The 25105-nt window shown below is 41.3% G+C and overlaps 1 protein-coding gene across 1 annotated transcript in view; it reads left to right on the top strand.

Annotated features, from left to right (window-relative positions):
- The first annotated feature begins 565 nt into the window (after positions 1 to 565).
- Positions 566 to 25105, top strand: part of cacnb2b (calcium channel, voltage-dependent, beta 2b) — a 39939-nt gene continuing 15399 nt past the window's right edge. Inside the window, exon 1 of the mRNA XM_073491663.1 lies at positions 566 to 613. Coding sequence (XP_073347764.1) covers positions 566 to 613 — 48 coding nt within the window. The remainder of the gene's footprint in view (positions 614 to 25105) is intronic.

Here is a 25105-nt window from a genome sequence, read left to right as displayed (position 1 = left end):
CACATAGACAGAGAGAAGAAAATGACATTTAGTTTTTGTAGCAAGACTATTTGGGGGGTTTAATCCGGGGGGAGGCTGGAGGAGAGGTTTGTTTTCGACAGTGAGGTGGGGTAGCGGGAGGGCAAATAAACACAGGATGGCAGATGAACCACCTGTCCTTCTGAGATGAGATGAGGTGAGCACACACACACACACACACACACACACACACACACACACACACACACACACACACACACACACACACACACACATCAAGAAGACATACAAACCTCACACACTCACTGGATTCAGGACTGATTGGATCCCGGCTCCCCACAGAGCGCAGACGTCTTGTTTTTTTTTTTCTTTTTTGGAGTCATCTGAGGACATAACTTAGCAGCCACTGAAACCTCAGGTGGACCAAAGAGATAAGATCCTTTTTCTTTCTTGCGGGATCCCGACTACCTGAAGAGCCGGCGATCAGGTGGATCACCTGTGCCATGAGGATCCTGGCCTGAGACGACCCACCACCCCGGAGGCTCTATCAGCCTGTCCCCTCTTCTTCCCCTAACTGGATGTCTTGATGTATTGCTGTGGGCTGGGACACTGGCGGAGAGTGCAGTCCACCTATGTAAGTGACCATCGCAGCATCACTTGCAGCATCTCTCCTTGTGTTTTTGATCCCATAGCAACAGTGGAGTTGTAGCAGAGGGAGGGGAGGGGAGGGTGATACACGAGCCAAGGCAGATTATTGCATATAGTCTCTGTACACTTTTGCAAATAACCCTCAGAATTCATTCACAATTTTAGGTACCAGCAGCCGTGTGTGCGACTCGTACAACCTGTTATTTGCTGCTGAGGTGCTCTCTACTGAGTTTTCATTCAGGCTGCAGTTTATCAGGACAGACAGTGGCATTGTGAAACAGCTCTCTGTATTGATTCCAGCACAGGACTCCATGAAGACATGACCTAAACGCCAATAATCTGTGTTTTTTCTGTGAGACAACAGTTTGATTTCAGTGCCAAGCTAGTAAAATGGGGGGGGGGGGTTGCGTTTAAGGCGATAAGGCGATTTTAAATACATGACAGCTGCTTAGATGAGCTGTTCTCCTCACATCATGTGTCCTGTATGAGCTGTCTCAAGGAGGAGGTGAGTGTGGGAGGACAGACAGGTGCAGATATCTCATTACAGGCCAGGTTTTACTGTCCTCTCAATGACAGCGAGGAGCAGGGAGGACAATCTCACACCTCTCCTCCACCTGTTCCTCTTTATTTCTTCTTGTCTTCCCACCAACTCTCTCCTTCTGTCCTTCATCTTCTCTCTGTTCGCTGCTTCATCACTACAGCCATTGTTGATTTTTCTCTTCATGTGTCTACCCAACCTCTGTTAAATCCCGTTGCAGCCGATACTATAGAGTCCCAGAGCTGTGCATTGTGTGATGGCGCTGACTGCGGAGGACCTATCGTAACCACATCCCTACATGAAATAGGCTTACTGTCAGCTCCTCAACGCTCAATAGGCTGTCAGCGCAGATTACCACAATCTGTGTTGCTGCATGCAGTGTGTGTGCCCACCTCAGCAACAAGCTGGGAGAGAAACTTAAAGGATCGAAAAGCCACACACGGCTAAAAGCATCGACACATCAAGAAGTGGGACCTGATGCCCACATTCAGTGTCAATGAGAGTGAAAAACCCTGAGCCGAGGAAATGCACGTAAATATGAGGAAAATCTACAACATGTGTTGCTTTGATGCACTCAGGCTTAAAAAGCTTGTGATAAGTGGTTAATGCCTGTCTGGCTAATGTTCATCACTCATCCGTTATTTTCACTCCATTTGCCGCAGCACATTATGTGTTGTGTTGCCGAATACACAGTCGTCTATGAGATTTTTAAAAGATGGATCAATCTAAGTCACAGCTTTATTAGGACAGGGGTTCCCAACATGGAAGGTCGAAGACTAAATTACACATTCGCTGATCTACGATTCTGCAAATCACTGATATGTTCTGGTTAGGTCTAGGCACAAAAACCACTTGGTGAGTGTTTGTAAAAGATTATGTTTTGTCTTATAGGTAAATTGGAAATTGTCCTTACAGCTCATTAAAAATACTTGGTTTTTGGCTAGAAACTGGCTAAAAATCCCCAAAATATCCAATTTTCTTGTCACTAACATGACTCCAAATTGTTGCGACATCTCGTGAAAAATATGCAGATTTGTTGCCCCAAACACGCCTCCAAAATTGCCAACAATTTATGTTTATTTTTCCAGATTTTTCTCTAATCTTTGCTTTTTCATCATGAAATCTTGGATAGTTTTCTCTCATCATGCATCCAAAAACAAATGAAACAGTCTGAGGAGGGAACATCTCCTCTTTGGTTGCAAGTAGACATAACTTTGATTTAAAGGATCATAAAAGTTTGTGAAACACTGGTTAAGGGCCAATTTCTGATATTATGCATGATACACATCCAAATCAACATGTCAGAAGTAGCTTTAACCAAATATCACTTTAGATTTACATTTTTTTTAAGAAAATGTTCCTCCAGGTGTGGTCGCTGCTGGCAGAGAACAAAGCTGGATTACCTTAAGTGGCTGCCTGGCTCTAAGAAGGAGCTTAAGACACCTAACTGTTCTCTGCTTTGTTGTTGGTGTTTTCATAATGCTGAGCGTGAGGACGGCTCGGCCAACAGGTGAAGGGCAGAACTCAGTCATTCATATTATATACATTTCTTCAAAGCAGAGACGTTTCAGGTAAAATACATTCCGGTTGTTTGTTCTTAACCCTCTCCACTTATTTTGAAATTGTTGGAGGGAAAGTCTCTCAAATGATCACGTCCACTTCTTAAATCTTTGCAATCCCGGTGTAACATTTGGTTGTGAAACGTACATTCTTGTTCTTGTTGTGTCATGCTTCAGTGCCATTTTTAGGTGCTTGCACTTTACTTGTGTAATTCCATGTCACGCTACCTATTTTATACCTCCACTCCACTACACTTTGGAGGCAAATATTGTATTATCTTACTCCACTACATATCATATATATGATAACTTTAGTTACTAGTTACTTTACAGATTACATGCTGCATCAGAGCCAAAGTAGCACATTTTTAAATTAATTTATTCTATCTGACAATCAGCCAGGCTAAGAATCGGTCAACCCTGATTATACAGTATTCCTAGGAAATTACTTTTGATACTTAAGTACATTTAATATCAGATACTTAAAGGTTTTTACTCAAGTAGTATTCATATGGGTGACTTTGAATTTTACCAGTCATATTTTTACATGATGTCTTTACTTTTACTCAGGTATGACTTTTTACAACACTGATCATAAGTGACAAAAACAGCAAATCCTTATATTTAAGAAGCTGGAACCACAAAAAATGATTGAAAGGATTCAAAGATTATCAATTTAGTAATTTACTTTTGATCAGATAATCAATTAATTGTCTAATTGTTGCAGATCTAATGTATTTTAAATGGAAGTACTAAGTGTTGCAGGATGGAGGGAACTTTACCTTTTATCTTTTGGGAGTTTTGTGTTTTTTGATTTTGTATATACTCAAGAGGCAGACAGGGAATGTGGTGAGAGGCATACTGCATGTTATTGCCATTGCTAGAAAATCCCTGCTGTGTCTCTCAGAGGAGAGGCTTAAAAATTGAAGACAGATGACTTGGTGGAGGTATTTTACTTGTGTGATTTTCAGTAGTGACTTGTTTTTTGAGAAAAGTTTAATCTTTTTACTGAAATGTATAATCAGCTGTTCTCACACATGTTATATTTTGGAGAGGGGAGGATATACATGAAAAATGTTCTCCTCATTTTATTTGTTTACAGGAAATACAGATAGTTCTGATCACACCTTTACTTCCAGCGTTTTTTGGGGCATCTCTGGTTGTGGTCGTGCCACATCTCAACCTCCAGTTTTATTTCATGTGCAGGATGCAACATGAATTTTTTATACTGCAGAGGTAGTTTTGATTCCTTCCCTCTTCGTAGCCTGTTCCTGTCAAGGTGAATCTATAAGGGCTGCGGATCCATACAGTGCCGAGGTGCTCATTGATTATCACGCTGAATCAAAATCTTGTGGATTTTGTAAACACGCTGCGAGCTGCAGTATTGACTTGTTTCCTCACTCAACACTCGCACTGCTATTTCCTACCTCACCGGAGGCGATGGGCTTGTAGATCACAGACGAGTATCTGTGTAGGACCCAAAAAGCTCTTCAGGCCTGCTCAGCTTTCATTTATTTATTTATTTATTCTTAGAAATGCAGTTTAGATGAGTAGGGGGGTTCATTATTTGCTAATAAAGTTTTTAAAAAGATAAGCGGACGCTGTTGCAATTCTTTAATTAATTGTCTGACAAGAAAATATTCATGATAGAGAATATATTTTCTGTCATTGCTTAGTTAAAAGTAATGCACCAAGTACAGCCTGTTATTTTCAACACATTTTCACTTAAAGGCTCAGTCAAACAATTTAAGAAATCAATACCACTTTCACATCTGTGTGTTGAGTATGGCAGCGATTAGCCTAGCTTAGCATAAAGAGTGGCAGCAGGGGGAAACAGCTAGCCTGGCTCTCTCCAAAGTTCAGTAATTCAACTACAGACACCTCACAACTGACTAAATAACAGCGATGTATTATAAAACTAAGCTTTAGTTGAGCAACTAGTCACTTCATTCCTGTCAAGCTATGAATTTCTCCACTTGTTGATGCAGCGAGCATGAGGTTGTAGTTAGAGATAAGCCCTCTGTGTTAAAGAGCTTTGAGGGCTGTCTCTTGTACTAAAACCTTTCTAAAACCAAAAACACAAGAGCCAAAGTGTAAGGAATGGATTAAACTGTGTTTATCTGCTCTAATGTAAGCTGCTAACATTAGCATGCCTGGCTGACGAGTTACCTCCAGCAGTAACCTAGGATCTCTTTACTTCTAAAGCCTAGCATTAGCATTAGCATGGCATTAGCAAACTCCAATGTGTGGGGTTACAGATTACATGAGAAAAACATGTGAGGGATTGATACCAGTGTGTCACTGCTGCTAATATCAGAGTTAAACTAAGCATCATGAGGAAGTTCATGCTAACATTAGCGTCTCTGTCCTGCAGTTCATTAGATTTGGGGAAGTTTGCAGAAGAAGATTCCATTGATTGGGTTTAGGCATTGAAAAAAAAACATATTGGTTACATATATATGCACAAAAACAACTTTGTATAATCAGGGCAACGTCGTATAAAGAGCAACAGTCCACACAGAGACAGGAAAGAGGTGGATGGATGGGTCAAACACAAGACTTTTACTCAGAGAAACCAAGTTATCGTAACACAAAATAAGATTTCCTTTTCTTTTCCGCCGTTCTAAAATATCGAACAATTGTCAAATAAAACAGAAATACAGCTCTGCGTAGTGTAGAACCAATCACATTCAGATCAGCTGCATACTAATTAGGTAGAGTTGTGGCCCAGGAACACAACGTCAACCAAAGCTAACATGGCGACCACGACAAAAGTCTGGGAAGTCAAAACCTGTTGTTCCTGATTTCTGTTTGTGTTTTTAAACTTTGAGAGGCATTAAAAACATTATTTTATGAAAAAAAAAAAGAGTTTGGGATTTGGGATTGGCAGAGAGAGACATTCATCTATAATACCATCAATCTCTCATGCCGTCAATCCATCTCTTCCTCTCTCCGACCAATCACTGTCGTGGAGCTCAGCGCCGTGATTACAGTCAAAAACATACAGGAACAGAAACACAATCATGTTGTCTCATTCTCCTTTCTGTCTTTGTGTGAAATTAAGAGGCAGGTTATGGAGAAATATTCTGTATTCCACTAGAACCAATTCAGTGAAACATGTTTGTTTGTTTAATCTCATGTTAGGGATCAGTAACCTGCCCTCCAATCTGTGTCGGCCCTGACTGGCCCTCTCCAGTCGTCTGTCCTCCCTCCTCATACACTCAACATCCCTCCACCTCTCTAGCTCCGCTCTCCTACCTCTCTCCCTTCTCATCACCGAATTCCTCCCTTCCTATATTTCCACCTCTCTCCCTCCATCCATCTCCTCTCAATCTCTCCGCTCCCAGATGTTAGGAGGGTAGGATTGGCCGTTTGCTGGCCCCAGCCTCTGGCATCATGGAGGAGGGGCATCAGCCAGATGTTTGGTTGCATATTCATACAGGCTTAATGAATCTGAGGAGAGCAGACAGCCACTGACAAGGAGAAGGAAGAGGAGGATTCAGGTGAACGACTGAAGGAACTTTTCCTGCATGATCTATTTCTGCCTCTGACGGGCACTTCTGGAGTTATCCTGTTTGTTTCAGTCTCCCACTCCTCCTCCTCTTCCTCCTCCTCCTCCTCCTCCTTCTTGAGTCAGTTTTGGATCATGTTGAGCCGGGTGTGATTGGAGGGCGAAGCTCCAGGCAGATGTAAATCTGGTGAGGGTTGCTGGCACAGGAGAAAACAGTGAAGGACGTCAAATGAAAAGCCCGTCTCCATATCCGAGCGGGCTGCTGCTGAAGGTGGACTTGGATCTGCGTGTGTGCGCGAGGACGCTCAGTGTTTCGGGGTTCGGGCCTTTGGCCTCTCCGCCTGCAAGCCATGTCAAAAGGGCCCAAGAACAAAAATGTCTCCTGGGTGAGTACTGCTGCCTCTGTGGCTGGTCGACAGGAGGGAGGAGTGAGAAGGGATGGAAGGGGAGGGCTGTTAGTGGATTATCAGAGTTCAGTTTGAGTGCTTTTTCATTTCTGTCAGCTTTATCTGCTTTGGAACTGGTTATCTTTGGCTGTAATTTCTTAAAACGAATGTTTCAGATATATTTTTAGTCATCTCAGCAGACAGCAGTCTGGTGCCATGCTCACCCAAAGCACACTTGCTCTGTTTTGGACCAAAGAAGAAGCATTTTTTTATGGGCTTAATTTAGGTTTCTAAAGGGAGAGCAGAACAGACAAAACCATTGTCTTTGCTCTTTTGCACATCTGCTTTTGACGTGTCAAACAGCTGTGCGGTCAAAACTGTCCTAAAGCCCTCTGCACTCCTCTCCAGCCCGCTTTACAGCACCATGCTCAGCCAGCTGAAAAATAAAAGAGCGTTTACAAAAAAGAAAAGGTGATGATTAGGCTCAAATCAATGAGTGTGAAATGGGAGGGGCTAACGAGTGCTGACATTGCTTGACCGCAGTTTAATGAAAAAACTTTCCAGTTGCGTCCGATTGCGAGCAATAATGACTTGTGGAGTCTTTCTTTAGGCCGGGGCAGATGTGTGGTTTCTAGCTGTGTGGACACAGTGGAGGGCAGAGTGGAAGGCCGAGGTCTGGAGCTTTGCCTGAAATTGTGCGTGCCATCCATCTCTGGCCCAGCAGCCCTGCCCTGCACTACTGGCCCCAGCTTGAGAGCACACCCACACACACACACACATAGTCACACACATAGTCACACACGCATTCTGGTTGTAAGAAGCTTAGGGACAGATGTTTGTTTATGTACATGTGTACATGAACACGTGTGCTGTGAATGCACGGGGGGAGTGAGATGACTGATGGGTTTTTTATGGCGTTGTGTGATAGAGGCTCTGTGAACGCTGCAGTAGTAACTGAACCGCTCAGTGAATAAGTCTTTTAAGTAAAAATGATGGATCAAGTCCAAGTCTTTGACAAGTGTAGTGAAAGTTATCCAAATCGTCCGATCCAATTTTGTCCGTTATTTGATTTCTTTATTTACAAAATGCACCATGTTCGAGCTCTTCCGTTGCTCGTGCTGCTTTACTCCTGGTCAGGATGTTATAATCTCTCCTAATCTGTTGCCTAATTACCCAGAAAAAATGACTTTTGCCTAAGACTATGTGAATATCAACATCAGTTAAATCCAACTCAATCGCCAGAAGGGAGGGAGTCATGCTATGCGGGGTCGATCTGAAGTCTTTAATTTACAACGTTACGTTTCTTGAGGTTCAGTCTCAATTTCATGTCGTGACAGAGCTGTGCTGATGCTGTGGTTAGGTTTAGGCACAAAAACATCTTGATTAGCGTCATGAAAAAATCATGTTTTGGTTTAAAATACGTATTTTGGCTGGAGATGTCCTGACTCCCCATTAAAAATATTTGTTTTGTGCCCTGAGGTCTCCTTCAAAATATCCAGTGGTTTCACACTTAACTATGTTGAAACTCAGTCCTGAACTATGGTCATTGGCTTGGCAGCCTTTTCACTTGTAACTCCACCACCATCCACCTGCTGATGTGACAGTCAGGTCGGAAACATGTAAAGTGAACATGATATTGCTGTTTTTTATATCATTTTGCTTTATTTTACACTTATTATCTTTGCACAACAACAACACGCCCTTGTTGCCTTTACATTCTGTAATTATATTTGTGTCTCATGTACGCACACGTATAGATAGAATGTGCACATGCACCTTATCCCTGCCGTCCTATATTTTTATTCTGCATACTCTGTTTTTGAGTTCTTTATTTTTTATTGTAATTATTATTCCTATATCCGTTGTATTCACTAATTACTATTTTCCATTTCTGTAGTGGAGTCTCCAAGTAAAAGACTTTCACAAGTGTACTTACACCTGGCTTGACAATAAACATCTTGATTCTTGAATCTTGATATGACACATACTGTAGAAACGCCAATACGGTGTGTATGACACAGATGAATGTGAACAACTGGGCTGGTTAAATCATTTTAAACAAGGATGTTTATTTTGAGTTTGATCTTAATATGACCATGATTTGTTATTGCAATATTATTTTTAGAAATACACCTTATTAATTTGTCCTCTGTCTTTAATTAAGGCACAAGCATTAGCCTTCAGCCATTGGTCAGCCTGCTCTGCTCTCTGCACCACATACATTAGCACAGGACTGTTGCAGCACAACACATGACCAATAATGGAGGTGCACAGAAAAGCCGTTTTTCTTTGATGAAGTGATTTTGGCATTCTTGTGTCTGCTAAGTTCAATTGATTGGTTCTCAAATCATTTACTGTCAACTCATACTAACCACAGTTTTGTCGTGCTTGCACTGGAAACAAAATTAAGAACATTTTTTCAGCAGGCTTTACAAAGTGTGAGGTTCAGAAGTAAATGCTTACATACTTGGAGGATGCATGACACTAATGTACAGAGTGTATAAATGGTTTAGTTCCATATGTGGCTCGTTTCAGCAGCACAGCAATGATCCGACCGCCTTATGTAACAACTTCACAGATGTGCTTAGAGGGAGTCAAAGTAAGCAGGGAGTCTGTTGGAGCGTTTTGTTGGCACTTGAGGAGAGCTGGCTCTCGCTGGAGGAGATTTGAGGTGTCATGGAGCAGATTTAGTAAAGCCCTGAGTCTGGTGCAATCCCAGGTCATGGGCTAAATGTCAGCACCTTCCATTTACAGCTTCTCTTTCTGTCTCTATCACAGCTGCTGTGATCACAGTGGTCTGACCTCTGATGGCGATGTCCACTCCAGCAGTAGAGATATCGATAAGGACGTGTAGTGTGCATCTGCAGCCTATATGTGTGTGTGTTGCAGTTCCAGATGTGTGTCTGACCCAGAGGTCAGTGTCACAGCTTCTCGCTCCACACCGTCACAGGCCGGCCCAGCTGACGCTGGCCCTCCGTGTTTCGTTTCCATTCTCAGTTATGTAACACTCTCATCTGTGTCCCTCGCCTCCCAAAGCTCTCCCTGGAGATTTTGGTACTTCACCATATCGCCCATCTGCTGACATTCCCTGCCTGACTGTCTGGGTTACAGGCCACGGCGACAAATGGACCATGCAGCGTTGCTTACCTTTAGGTGGAGGAAGTACTACCATACCACCTAACCACTTCATTTGGATATTCACTGAAAGATTATGAAAGTTTGGTCAGCACATGGGTATATTTTGTATTATTTTGTCCATGTTTATAGGTACAAGATGACAATTTTCATTGGAATGACCAATTGTAGCTATACATTTTTAGCAAGTCCAGGTGGTGTTCAAGGGACAGTTCATCCCAAAATCAAATCTATTGTTTTGCCGTGAGTTGTACGTTTTTGAAAATATGATGCTGTATGTTTTTAAACCGCATCACCACATAAAAGACAAAACAAAATAGGACAAGACTGATGCTTTGGGATGGCGACCAACCCAACCTACAATCCCAAAGTGTCAACATTTGACTAGTTGAGAATGAAACTCAATAATCTCCTTTTCTTACAAAGTAGATCTTTAAAGGGGCACTTCGTAGTTTTGGAGAATATATTCCATCTCAGAATTTCAATATTTATGAGTACAATACAAACTCGAACTTGAATAAACAAGCTGGTCTCAGAGGAAAATAAAGTCCCCAGAACACTGTTTGAAGCTAGAAAGGTGGCAGGGTCCGCTAAATATAAACAAAGTAAAACAGTATGAAATTGTGTTGTCCTTTAAGGTCAGTTTGTTTATTCAGTTTAGTCACCCATGGAAAGGGAGAGTTTGTTTATTTAGTTTGTTGAAGCATAAAAAAAAAAAATCAGTCAAAGAAAATCTTTCTCTTTTCTTCCCCAAAACTACACAGTGCACATTTAAAACACCTCATATTTATTTTGTAATCTCTTTAGGGCTGTCCCGACTCTGAAGAGGGGGGGAAATGCTTTAAGAAAGCTTTAATACGCTATTTATAACACATATTTCCACGTGGCTACATGTGTAGGCTGAGCCCCTCTGAAGGCAGCTCCTCACAGTCTGAGGGTAACTTGAGGATGCAAGAAGAAAAATCAGAGATGTGCTGAGCGCAGCCTCTGTGTGTGGCTCGTACTTGGCAAGTGGAGAGTTTTAAAGTAGTGACATAATGACACTGAACTAATGTGGTGAGGGAATATCACGACTGCGCCCTGTGGAGGGTGAGTAGCGGCGGTTGTATGCTGTAAATCGGGCGCACAAAGGAATTATGTCGTGCTAGCTTTTTAATTTCATCTTTCTATTTTGGAGCCGGGCCATGATAATACTCCCATTTGTGCAGCGCAAACCGCAGGAAGTTGTTTGGACACACACACACACACACACACACACACACACACACACACACACACACACACACACTCACTCACTCACTCACTAATCAGGCATCGTAAGCGCAGAGGACGGAGCCAACTGGTCAACAACCTAAATGAGACATCCCTCACTTTGCGTTATTGCGCACGCCTGAGCGGTGCGGACGGTTTGGACACTTTCTTGGTTTGTTCGGTGCTTGAGGTCAGACTGAGCGGTGTGCGGCTCAACAGATGCAGCTCCGAGAAATAAGCCTTTAATACCCCCTAGGACTCGGGAGAGGGTAACTACACTCAACTCACAATACAGACTTAAGTGAAACCCCTCACGCCACTCATCCGCGTCTCCGGCGGTGCTCTGCGCGTCGCGGTTTCTTGGGAAATATCTCACCTTTACGCACAGATACGGCGCGCAAAGAACGGCGTTTTTCCCGAGTCTGACAGCATCCTCGGATATTCCCACCTGAGGTGAACTCCCATGGCATGCCTGTCCATGTCTCATGTCTCATTTACTGGAGCCAGGTGAGCGATAATTTGATCTGGTCGTCACAACCGTGGGATAACACAAGTGGAGCGCTTTAACAACCATGCCACCCAAGAAAAAGGTAAAATATGCAATATTCTTGTGTTTTTCATGTGTGTGTGTGTGTGTGTGTGTGTGTGTGTGTGTGTGTGTGTGTGTGCGCGCGCGTTTGTGTGCGTGATCATGTGTGTGCGCACTGAACAGGAAGGGTAGGAGAATGCACCATCTGTTGCACCGGGCGTTAATCCTTGTGTGAGGCCTTTCCACATCACTGCACTGAGTAAAACAGACACAGTGCGCAGGGCCAGATAGAGATGCATTTCCACATGCATGTACTGTATCATGTCATGTGTCCAGTTCAAAACCACAAGCTTCAAAGAGAGTTGCATAACCACTGGCCTGCTGTGAAGATCACATGGATTAAATCTCTTTTCTTGCCCTTTTCTTTCACATATGACTCTTGGACTTGCTGTGAGCTCGGTGTGATGTTGTGTTCGGGCTACAGGAGCTCAAGGAGTGTATTTATTCTGCTCTATTTTCACACACATGACAAGTTTGATATTGTGCAACAGTTCCCCTTCAATACACATACTGTATGATGTCCTGAGATGAGAAGATCATTTCTGTCATGATTTCATTGCAGTGTTTTAGTCACCTGCATCACTTTCATCATTTGCCTGAAAAAAGCATTTTACTGACAGTATACCAATGTTACATCCACACTGCTGAGACTGAGAAAACTGATCTCTTTTACTGAGGGAACCGTTGTGCTTCTCCTGTATTACATTCAAGTCACAGAGCGAAGCGAGGGTTGTTGAACAACACACACTGCTGTTCTGAAGGTATTTCCAGAATCCTAAAAGAATATTCTAACTATTGGGATAAAAAAATATTCTATCCGCTGTGCAATAAAAAATAAAGATTTGCACGAGATTGCGATACTTACGGTGTCTGACGTTGACCGATCTGATATTTTCTATACATCAGGGGCCACAGAAGAGCCGGTCCTCCTCATAAAAAAACAACCATGTACAGTAGGTCGCAAAATGAAGCAGCTCAATATTAACCATATTTAAATTTGTCGTTAAGCAGTGACCTGCAGCAGCTATTACAGCTGTACAGGCAGAAGTGAGGAGAAGAAGTATAAAGAGCGTCAATTTCAGATAGGAGACCGCAGTCCAGTGTGAGACCAGGTCAACGTTCCTAAGTTTTTTTTAACATACCAATGTAGTGAAGTAACGTCACGTACATAACATAACGTACGTTTCTAAGGTAATGTAATGTAGTGATTGTAACCTAAACCATGAAGTTTTCCTAAACCTAGCCGAGTAGTTTTCTTGCCAAAACCTAAACAAACTGGGATTGTGCAATGAAGGTCTGTTTAGGCCATTTTGTTTTGCTTTATGTCACCTACTCAGTTGTTTAGGAACAGTGTTGGGCAAGTTACTTTCAAAATGCAATATATTACATATTATAAGTTACCTATATTGTAAAGTAATATATTACATTACAATGTGAATGTCTGTGTAGAGTAATAAATTACTTATTACACAACTTTTTAGATACATTTTCAACAAAATGCCCAAATAAGCTACATAGAACAATTAACAATTTGTCTACAATAATGGTAAAAAAAATTGGTATTATTTTATATTTTCATGCAGAGTAATCACCACTCATCGCTTTTGTTTTTGGCTGCAGCAAGCAGCAGTTTTCAGTGAAAAGGCTCTGAAAACCCACCTTACACTACCTCCCCAGTGCTAAACAGAAGAGTTAGTGACCAGTTGATGAACATAATAGAGCATTTAGCTGCTAAAGAGCCAGATATTTCCCTTAGGAGTTCATGGAGACAAAACACTAGAGCTAAAATGAGTAAATATTGGTGGCCAGAAACAAGACTCCAAATGAACGATAATGTTGCTTCATATCCGCTGGATGTGTAATTAAGCAACTGTTTGAAAACATAGGGGAAAAAATAAAGATAAGAACTATGTCAGTGTTGTGTTTATAGCTTGTTTGTTGCTTCCCCGAAGTGGCCCAGAAAACAGTAAATGCAGGTTTAAGGATTCTTGAAACAGCAGTAAATGTTACACAAATGTCTGGGTATTTGTTCTTCAGAAGAACAGTTCCTTGGCATGAATGTAATGTGAGACACAAACTGGAGCTTGAGGAAACCTCACAATTTCTGGGTGGCCTACTGTCTTGGCTTTACAGTGTGGCCTGCACCTAGAATAGGAAAAGCCTCTTAGTAGCTGTTAGTGGGGCATTACATCCAGATACCTGCTCTCCTTCCAGGCAGGAAGTGGGGCAATAAGGCAGCAGAGCCGTCTGGAAGCTTCCACAAGAATATTGGGTAGACCTGTTTCCTTTTTTTAAAACAATTTTTCTATCTTTTCTCTCTTAATATTTTTCAAACCACAGATGAATGAGAGTTCCAGTGAGAGCTGTGGTGAGATAATTGCCTCAGTGAAATAAGTGAGAAATTATCATAACAGGAATGGTTGGCGAAATGTTTTTTTTTCCATAATCCCCACACACGCACACCCCTCCTCATTCCAACAGTAATCATGTTGCATCATAACGCTTTGCAGTGCAGAGGGGCAGGGAGAACTGCCATCTATGTACATAGAAGAAATCTATCTATTACAGGAGCCGAGCAAGCCAGGGATTAAGTGGTATAGATAATAGCCTATTAATGCAGCTATTGTGTCTCTATCTGATGACTGTCAGGGAGCCCGAGCACATGCAGTCCAAGCAGCCGTGTTGGCTGTCTGTGAGGAGTTTGCACTTGTCTCTCTCTCTCTCTCTCTAAATCCTGGATTGACGCATGCTATCTTAATCTCCTTACTCAGAGACAATCATGACACAGAGAGGGAGAGAGAAGAGCTCAAATACACATTGGTTTTTTTCCCCCTGTGATGATTTCTATTCCAATTTAGTCTTTGGTTCTGTGATTTCCTTTGAGGCAAATCTTTTTCATTTCTTCTTTCTTCATGTTGTTCCTTCAAAGGTGCAGATTTTCCGTAGTAGTAGTTAAATGCAGTGGATGAGTAGCTATTTACTGCAAAATTTTATGAAAATTGTCTGTGATGTTAAAAAAATGAACGTAACTCTTGCATCATTCCTTTTATATTCAGGGTAAGGCCTCAGCCCACTCTAGAAGAAGTGAATCCAAAAGGAAATGACTGTCCACTAAATCCCCGCTATAAACTCTGGATTTCCACTCATATCCAGGCGGTAGGCACAAAGCTATAAATAGAGTGGATGGTGTTTTCTTTTCTTTTTTATACCAGCCGAAAACCAAAAACACAAAAGTAAAAGTACGAGGAGTGGATTGGACAATGTAAGAAGCCAACATTAGCACATCCTGCTAACTAGTTTACAATTTGATTTAGGAAAAACAAAAAACAAACCAAAAAAAACATGAGGCAACATGACCTGAAACACATCAGATTCACCAAATCAATCAGTTAGTGCTTAACGTCAAAGCTTTGTCTTGTAACATTAAAAGTGAAGCATCTGCCTCTGTGATGTTTGTGCAAGTCTGAAGGTAAACATAGGATTAACTAGTGATACATATCCATGTATTCTCTGTGGATAATGAACTGGTGTGGGTGGGTGATGATGTTTAGCCCCGGCACATTCAGCTTTAGCCCATGGATGTATTAAGGAGAATCTTGATACTGTGTTGGAGGCATGGCCCCGCTCATCCCTGTGAAAGTTGCTAAATGGTGTATTACTAATAAAATCTAAGGATAATAATAATAATAATAACAATAATAATGATAATAATAATAAGAAGACCAGGTCCTCCATTTAGCTTTCACATTGTGGGGCTCATAAATCAAAGACCTCCGCTGGCTGAGTGGCTATCTTCTTTGCTTTAGCCCTCCGCTAACTTGTATGTGGATAAAATGATTTAATGGAATGGATTCTGAAACAAATCATTTAGCCGCCGTTGTGACACTTATTTATCCACTCGTTTTACAGCCACTTCTTTCTGGTGTTTAACATTAAAAGTCAGCCAGAAACGCCATTTTTAATCATGAGGCTAAAGTTAGCTTAATGAGCTAGTTAGCGACAGCTGATAAATTCTGCAGCAGTTGTTATTTCAGCCAACAAAATCCAAGGCCTTTGGCTAGAAATGAGAAGTCTACTTCTGTCTACTTGAAGTGTTGTTTGAAATATAGCTGATAATGAAGTGGTACGTTTGCCACAGTTATCATTGTAAACTGCATACTTTGTGTTTAGGGGAATGGAAAGCCTAATAGGCGTAGCTAAATTAACTAACTGGGCCAGGGCTTAGTCATTTAAGTTAGTTAATTTGAAGCCCAATCCTAATGCACCTCCTGCCCCTACTGCTTAGCCCTACCCCTCCGCTTAGCGCTATCATGTCTAGGGGAAGGCTGTCCGGTTCTTGCTGGGATAGATGGGTAGGACGAAGTCTTCGGGCTACAGCCTGTAGCCCCTGTAAGGGGGGGAAAACAGAGGTCCAAACAGAGGTTTTTCCGAAGCACTATTCAAACTGAGGGTTATCTCCTTTTTTTATAACAACCATAAAAGAAGTGCTAGCAGTTTTCTGATGTTTTGGTAGCTAACTAGGTAGCTAGCTGTTACATTGTTATGCTGACTTGTGCATAACAGTCCCACATTTTGACATATTTCAATGTTTCATTCCCCCTCTTTTGATGGCATATGACACCCGCTCTTATATCAGTACAGACTGCAGGGTAAGAGCACAGGTTACTAATGTTGGCCTATAAAGCACCACTAGTGGCCATAAACAGACGAGATCACACCGAAGATGAAGACGGCATATTGGAAATGTCCGTGTGTCTGTTTACATAATCGCTACTGATGACATACGAGGGTCTTGGGGGGTGTCCCATTTCATAGGGGGAGACTCATAGGGGGAGACTTCAACAACTACCCCTTGTAACTCTGTTCTGGGGGGCATGGGGGTAGAAAGAAGGGATAGGGGTAAAAACTGGAAATGGTATGGAGCCTAAGTAGTTTCCACTTTAAACTCACTAATTTGTAACCACAAACTGGTGACATCAGTTAAAATGACCGAACTCATATTATCATACCGTATAGACATAAATTACATTTAGTGTAGTACACATTCGCTGCCACTCTTGATCTATAATTGGAGATCTAAAGGGCGGTGATGCAGCCTTTAAACTCCACAGACAGAGACTTCTGCCAAAGTAAAGGCGGCGGTGCCAGCCCAGCCATATCTGCTCTATGGTAGCATCAGGCGGAGGGCATGGAGCCAGTCTCCTTCAGACAGATGATGCAAAGCAGCTGATTAGACAGCGCTTGGAGAAAACTGGATTTAAAACACACGCTGCATGCAAATGTGGGCTGGTAATGAAGAAGACAGAGTAGCAAAGAAATCATCGCAGTATGCGGAATAACACATCAAAGTAAATGAACAGCAGCTAAATTGTGAGAGGATTGGTGTTATCAGATACAATCTCACTGTTTCTCAGCAACAGAAAGAGCCAATACAGGAAAATATTTATAGGTGAAAATTTGTGAACATCTGGGCTCAGTGCCAGCTGCTCATTGGTGGGCTGACAGGAAATTAGTCACAATTAGATTAGTGACCTGCTCCACAGACAACAATGAGCTGTGGTAAAGGGTATTTGGGAAGCAGGCAGTGTTTTTGTCTTTTTTGATGCATGACTCGCAACGTTTTAATGAAGTTTATTCATTTAATGCCCCAGAATGTTTCTGCAGATCAACAAGAGCATCCTGAGATATAGATAATAAAGATTTTACAGTTTTGATCTTTTCTCATAAAAGATATAAATTATGATTTTTAAGCAAACAAATTTAGCAGATGTGCTTTGAACTGTAGCAGTAAAAAGGCATTTTGGTTGTCACAATCTAATTCAGATCTACACAGACTCCAGGCAAGCACCAGTAGTCATGACTGTGTTCAGAGTTGGGGAAAAATATCATAACACAGGCTGCTCTCTGATGAGACAGACAGAATGGGCACATCACCTAACAATGAAAAAATGCAGATTTCCTGTGTTGTGGCAGTTTTGCCCAAGACAATAGCAGAGGATATAGCAGGTTAAAAATTCCTTTATTGTTGATTTCCTCCCAATATTGACTCTCATCGTTGTTTGTAATGTGACTGATGATGGTGGAGTCGTCCGCATACTGGAGGGGCTTGAACACACAGCGACTGGGGGGCTCCGGTTCTGAGCACTAACGTAGAGGTGTGACTGTGTCTGAGGTCTGTTTGTGAGGAGGTCCAATATCCAGTTGCAGAGTGTGGTACTGAAGCCCAGAGTGTTCAATTTTCCAATCAGTGAGATTGCATTGAATGCTGACGTATCATTCTACTGTAGCTGTTTTTATTCTTAAGGTGTGTGAAGACTGAGTGGAGGGCAATGGATATGGCATCCTCTGTAGTCTGTTGGTTCTGAATGCATACTGGTCCAGGCTGGAAGGGATGTTGTCAGAGATGCTCACAAGTCATTTTTGTGTGTCCAAGTCAAGTCTACATACAGCTACAATATATTGAGATCCTACTTACCAACTATGGTAAGCCATGGTGATGTGTTGAGCTGTGTTGTTGCTGCAGCATACGTCATCATCTGTGGCTGCCGCTTGTGAAACGGGGGAGAGGGGATGAATCAGAATGAAAACGAAGAGTATTCATGAGTCCCAGATCGCGAGTCTCAAATCAAGTCTCAAATCTCTGTGTGGCGACTCAAGGCTTGAGAACCAGTTTCTCAAAACACTTCATCAGGATGGGGGTGAGAGTCACAGGGCGTTAGTCGTTTAGACAAGACACAGCAGACTTTTTAGGGACAGGGACGATGGTGGCTGGTGGGAACAGTCTCCTGTGAGAGTGAGATGTTAATGTCAACATCTGCTAGCTGATCAGCACGTGTTTTTAGTACACGGCCAGTTATATTATCTGGACCAACAGCCAAATTATTTTGAAATTTCAAACTTGTCGGAACTCATTACTGACTATTTCAGAAATTAGTTCAGCCACCCACTCCCACTCTTGAGATAGACTCGAGTGCTGTGAAACCCTCTCTCTCGTCACATCACCTCCGCACTGCTGCTTCCACGATGATTCTTTTTTGCTTAAATTTTGTACTGATGCTAGATCATTTTGAGCTGTGTAAGAAAGATGCACATACCATGCAGGGTGAGTAAGAATCTGCTGCTGCTGTTTATTATTAGATCATCTTGTTTTCTGTTCCTGTGTATGTGTGTGTGTGTGTGTGTTCATTCACTTGTGTGGCTGGCATGTAACCATCTTGAATGACACTTTACCGTTAATAAGCTTGACATCTTCGACTGTGGGAAGTACAGTAGCGGTGGCTTTGGACAGTGCCAAGTGAACTCAATTATTCTCTATGGAGATCTAACTGTCAGGTCAATAGCTCCTCTATGGATCTCCCATTGATTTTAACGTACTGCTCAATTACTGTTCGTGCCTTTAATCAGTCGATGAAGACTAGACTGGAGTTGGAGGTATACTGTAGTAGAGGATTTTATTATTTCTCTGAGGATTACAGCACACAATTCACAACATCAGTGGGAATCATTTATGCTTAGGTGGCATATTTCTCTCAATGGTTGCCATGGAAACTCCCCCCCTCCCATTTGTTGAGGCAGTGTGCAGCAGGATCTGGTATCTTTAGTGACACAAGTGTATACTGTCTGCTGCACTAGATAATTTCCACTCGTGCCAAGCTTGGGATTTTATCAAGAGGGGAAGATGGAAGATGGATGAAGTCTTGAATTAAGAGACAAACAAAAGCGACCCAGTGTCTCTTCTGAATCATAGTCTCGTGGTTAGTTGGTTGAATGGATTGATGGATTTTTTTTGCGGTTCCATCACAGATATTTTTCTACTAAATACCTTTTATCATGGTAAGAGAGCACTTTCATCATTGTCAAAGCTTTCATGTTTTTATTGAATTCCATTTAAAGCACCAAATAATCCCACAAAAGGGCCATATTAAAAGCACAATTTCAGATCTGTACGACATGGGTCTTATTTTTTTGGGGAGTTTTGGACATCATTCCTGTTTGCAATTATTACATTTTATTCACCAAATTGATAGCTGAGACCTATGGATAATATCTAGGGGCATAGCCTTACAATGGAGATCAGCACAACCATCTGTCGGTAAAGATTATGGACAAAATTGTACAGATTAAAAAAACACTGTTTAACCATATTTGTTAAACCAGTCCTTTCCAAGTCACAACATTTGTGAAAATATAAGTGCATGTTAAGCATCCTTGAGTTTTTAGTTTCAGGCTTCCTCTTGGTTCAGTTTTGCAGTTTAACAATGCAGTAGCGACTTCTAAATGGACTTTTTTAGTGCATTTTTCAATCTAGCTGTCAAATATCGAGACGTGGATAAAATGGCTGAAATATGGAGTTATTTGCAGAATGAAAACGGGCGTTGCCTGTCCTTGAATGTAAAACAGTGTCTATCTGTGAAATAAACTGTGAAAGCAGCTATGTGTGTTTCTTGGACATCAACCAGACACACATTTGCCAAACCAGTGACTTCTCATCTTCCTCATCCTTGAAGCCTGCTTTTGTATGGAATCATACTGTTTGAATACACTTGCAGTGAAGCATAAATTCCACCTGTCTACAGCTTTTTCCACTGATTTTTTGAGTCTTTTGAACCACTTTAGACGGACTCAGAACACAGCTTGTACAAGACACGCAGAGCTGAGATTTAGGTTTCATTGTAAGTGTTTTTAAATTGTTTGTTTTGGTTTTACAAGAGAAAAGAGTTCCTGAATGAGGACTTACTGGTTTCGATGAAGAGCAGCAGCTTCCTTGACTTTTTCAATGGGAAACTTCCTGGACTGTCACATATGTAGTGGATAAGACAGTGTTGAACTAAGACTGAACTGAATGAGTGTTTAAAAAGTGTTCTGCATCAAGGGCTCCAAAAGCATTCGACCATAGGCCTCTGCTGGTCTTCTCCTCAGTGTCAGTATTTTGTGCTGCAGAATAATTGTCAGGGGAAAACTTGGTCTGAAACTTACGTGGGAAAGTTTACTGTGTTGCACACAAATCAAACCTTCATTTAATCAGACCAATCTGTTGAGATCGAGATCTCATTTTCAAGAGAGAGATGTGTGCACATAAGTGTATCAACAAAAGTAAGTAAGATTAGTCTGTGTGAGTTTAGCTCTGCATTAAAAGACCCGTTTTCTCAGCTGCTCAAACAAATCAAACAGCAAAGAGGCAAACATGAAAAAAACTGGAGAAGCTACCTGAAATATCTCTAATGTAAACGTAAGCTGCATCTCAGCATTTCTTTAAAGACCCATCCAGAGTCCAGTTCGTCCTCTGGGAAATCGCAGTGCTCCAGGTCAGCCAGCTGGCTCCTGGTGACTCGATGGCTCTGATTATTTCAGTTTAGGGATGGAGTCCATCTCCCCAATCAGACGCTCCTCTCCTAATGTACTCCCCTGGCATGTGTCAAAAGAGCTGTGTAAACGCTTTTGAGCGGGAAAGGAGTCACCTTCAGGTAGCACATGAGAGAGCGTGGCTTTGCTTTTTCACCCACCCTCCCCACCATCCTTGTCCTCCACTTTCCTTTGCCCACCTTCTAAGCCACGTAATCATGTTAATGGGCTGGGATGGCTCTCCAACAGGGAGGGACCGGGGTAAGAGAAGGAGAGTGGAAGAAAGGGGGGTTGAAATAAATAGTGGGATGGAGAATTAGACCATAAGTGGCGCCATATTGGAAGGACAGCACATGACAAAAGCAAAAAGAAATTCATAAGAAATAGGAAAGACCGTACAATGAATAGGAATTCTAGCAGGAAAACTGAACTGTTCTTCGATTCATATAAAGCCAATCAGGAAAGGCGCCAAGTGAAATTTAATGATTATTTATTCAGTTATTATAACATTGTCTTGATTGGTGATTTTGTCTATAAAATGTCAGAAAAAGCAGCAACTCAATACACACACGTCATAACATCAGAATTGTTATTCACATTCTGTTGATAATTTTAGTACATTTTTGATTGATTTCAACTAAAATGTGTACGTATTGAACCTTTAAAATACACATGGCTTCAGCCCAGAATTTGGGTAAAATTATAAAACCCTCACATTAACAGAATCATCATAATTTATTTTGAAATATAATTTTTTCATCTCTTCCCTTCTCCCAGACAGTAACCACCTCTAAGTCACTAGCGGTAGCGAGCTCAACATTGTTTAATAATTCAGCGGGGGCGTTTTGTACCATTGGCTGGGTGACATTGGCTTGCAGGAGAGGCGGGTGCTGTGCGAACAGATGTCTACACCAGCCGTGGGTAAACAAAGACCCATGCCTGGGCATAATTCTGCCCCAGGGAGATTTGCTTCCTCCTCCTCCCTTATTCCCTGCTCGTCGTGTTGAATTCTCTGTCTTGACATTGTCTCGACTGCATCCGCCTGCTTCTGTGCAACTTATTCTCTCCGCTAATTACCAACACTGTCCCACCTTGTTAATACGTGCGTCTTGTCCTCCTTCTGTTCCATTGTTTGAGGACTTATTTGCTTCCAAGGTTATCTTAGTTTTTTACTTTTTAAAATTATTTTTAAAATTTGATTTCCTTTATTTCTGATACGCATATTTAGGCCTACCGTTGCATGTTTAGATAAACAGCCTGCAACTACATGGGTGCAGTCAGAGTCCTTGTTGCATAACCTCACTCTTGTATTGTCTAGCCAGTGATGTAAAGAAGAGATTTTAGAGAAACAAAAAATGACACTTGATTAATAAAGTGAATGTTTCTAGTTCACCTTTTCACCAAAAAATGATTTTTTTGTAATTGCAACTGGATTTTTGTGTCACTGCACAATAACAGAAAATATGATGGTAACACCGTATACAGTATTATACAATTACAGTTATCATAAATGTGTAATTTGCACAGCGCAACTACATCTGCACAGCATTTGAGTCCAGCTAGCAGCTGTTACCTATCTAGCCATTTTAGTGCAGGAGCTTGCCTCTTGACATGCAATTGTTCCTCTGGACAGGTCTGGCCATGCAAGAGGAAACATAATTGCTGCCTTGATGATGTCAGTAGTCCAGGAAGTGTTACATCCAAGTCTTTCCAAGAGTTAGACGAGAAGATCGATACCACTCTCATGTTTGTGTGTAGAGCTGGAGTTGGGACATGGTTTGCTTAGCTGAGTATAAAGACTGGAAGTGAAGCTGGCGCTTTTCAAGGTCAAAAATACACAAAGCAACACCTCTAAAACTCACTGATTGAACATGTTTTATCCCGTTTGTTATAACTGTTCACGAACAGAAATGTTAAGACAACAGTTTGTGGTTTTAGGAGTAGATGCATGCTGGAACTGTTTCTCATAGAACAACAGTTTATCTGCCAACCTTGTCCAGGAAGCTGCAGTCACTACCAAATGTTAAACCACTTAAATCAAAACATTGATTGTCTGTTTTACATTTAAGTTTGTGTTTACTTCCTAAAGAATGTATGTGCCAAAGAAAATGAGTTTTGTTTGAACATCATTTTTAGAAGACAGAGTTGAAGAGGTTCAGCTACAGAGGAGTGCAGTCAACTCTGTCATGCTTCACTAACATTACCTGTTGTACTCTGATGTCTTTCTGTTGCCTCACTGTAACTTTGTTCTGCATTGTAAATCTAAAAGATACAAAACTGAAGAGATCAGTTTTCAGTACGCGAGCACAGTGATTTTCAAACTGGGGTGAGGGGACCAAAAAGGGTCCTTGGTCCTTGGTTGGTTGTAAATTATAGCGATCCAAGTTTGATCATTGATTATTTATTTATTTTGTTTTAAATTTTTAAGCTTAATTGAAAAAAATACTCAGAGGATTCGTTAAAACAAAATCATGTCAAGTCTGGGAATACCTGCTCCAAACATCCATGTGAACATATTAGTAAGTTCATATACTGTACACTGGCACCTCTCTGATACAGTCAACAAAAAATATTATTAAAAAGTATTAGTGGTTGAATCCACTGTTCTTTCTGTCCACATGTCCTTAAAGGGTAACACCACCAATTTTACACACTAAAGTGTGTCTACAGGTCTTGGGGAGTATAACTTCATATGTGAAAGCGTGGTATAAAGCCTTTTGTCGCTCCACAGGAAGCTGCATGTAATCTGATAAACATCCTCCAGTGATGTCACTCAGTGTCTAAGTTGCATTGTGGGCAATGTAGGCTCCAGGTTTCGAAATGGAAGAAGACTGCGTGGAATAAAGATGGTTATATGTCTGGCTCTGCTGTATTGATTCTGATCATTTGTTTTTAAGCTTTCAGTTACGAGTGCAATGCTGGACCTGTGGACTGCTTTTACAAACCTGGTGCCTACATTACCCACAGTGTGCAACTTAGCCACCAGGTGACATCGCTGGAGGCAATTTATCAGATTACATTCAGCTTCCTCTGGAGCCGCAAAAAATGTTATACTACTTTTTCACACATGCAGTAGGACTCCCCAAAACCTGTAAACACACTTTAAAATTGGCAGAGTTACCCTTTAAGCAAAACACTGCACCCCAAATTGCTACCAGCGTGAATGAATAATAATACAAAATCAGCAGAAAGCAGGTTAATTATGAAAGTAAGTTACACATCACAGTGTAAACTTGGAATTGTAAAGTGCACATAAATTACATATTATGTAAATTATTGTATATATTGTGGCCTCAGTTTCATTTCAGTATAGTACAAAACATCAATTTGAGATCAAATTTATGAATATAAACTTTGACCCACTCAAACTCACCAAGGACTCACAGGATCACCGTGTTGTTAAAATGCATCAGACTGAGCAGACTGTCGACGCAGAGAGAGCTGATTTGCGACTTTAGGATGCAAGTGTGTATCTTGAGTGCCAGATTGACGCAGAAGGCTGTGCCACCTCCTAGCTATGACACAGAGGGCATTAATTACCATGTCTTTGAGGGGACAATCTAATCTCTGGGACGCATAGCACATAAACCTGAGCATCCCAGAAGGCATCGGCTGCAACACTTCCTAACAATTGAAGGCAGACATGACATTGATGAATTTAAACAAAGATATAAAAAAAATATTGATACTTGATGTTATTTTGATTATAACAGTGTTCAGTCAGCAAACCAATAATATTTTTTCCCGTGTTTACATCCTGCTGTTTTATTTTTAGAAGATCTAGAGGTCTCCACAGGTCCAATATGTTGGAATTAATCCAAAACACCTAACCAAACCCAACATACATAAAGTAGAGCCCAAATCTGTGTAGACCTGAGGATAGTTAGACCTGATACAAATTGACTCAACCCAAGACAATAGAGAGAGACTGCCAATTCCTGCAGCAGTATGATGCTATCAATTAACAAGCAGCCATGGTCGAAAAGAGCAGCAATACAATAATGATAATGTCCTGAAACCAAAAATGTAAAGTCAAGTAATCTCATTACAAAAATAATTTGTCTTTTAGCCAACTGGCCAAAAATAAGACAGAAGAAAACCATTTTCTAGCCAATTCAATATTGAATCAAATTCTGAAGCTGCACTAGGTTGTTTTGGAAAAGCAAT

This window comes from Pagrus major, chromosome 21 (assembly GCF_040436345.1).
Source record: "Pagrus major chromosome 21, Pma_NU_1.0".
Lineage (NCBI taxonomy): Eukaryota > Metazoa > Chordata > Actinopteri > Spariformes > Sparidae > Pagrus > Pagrus major.
Note: the sequence above shows the minus strand (reverse complement) of the source record. Positions and strands in the feature narration are given on the sequence as shown.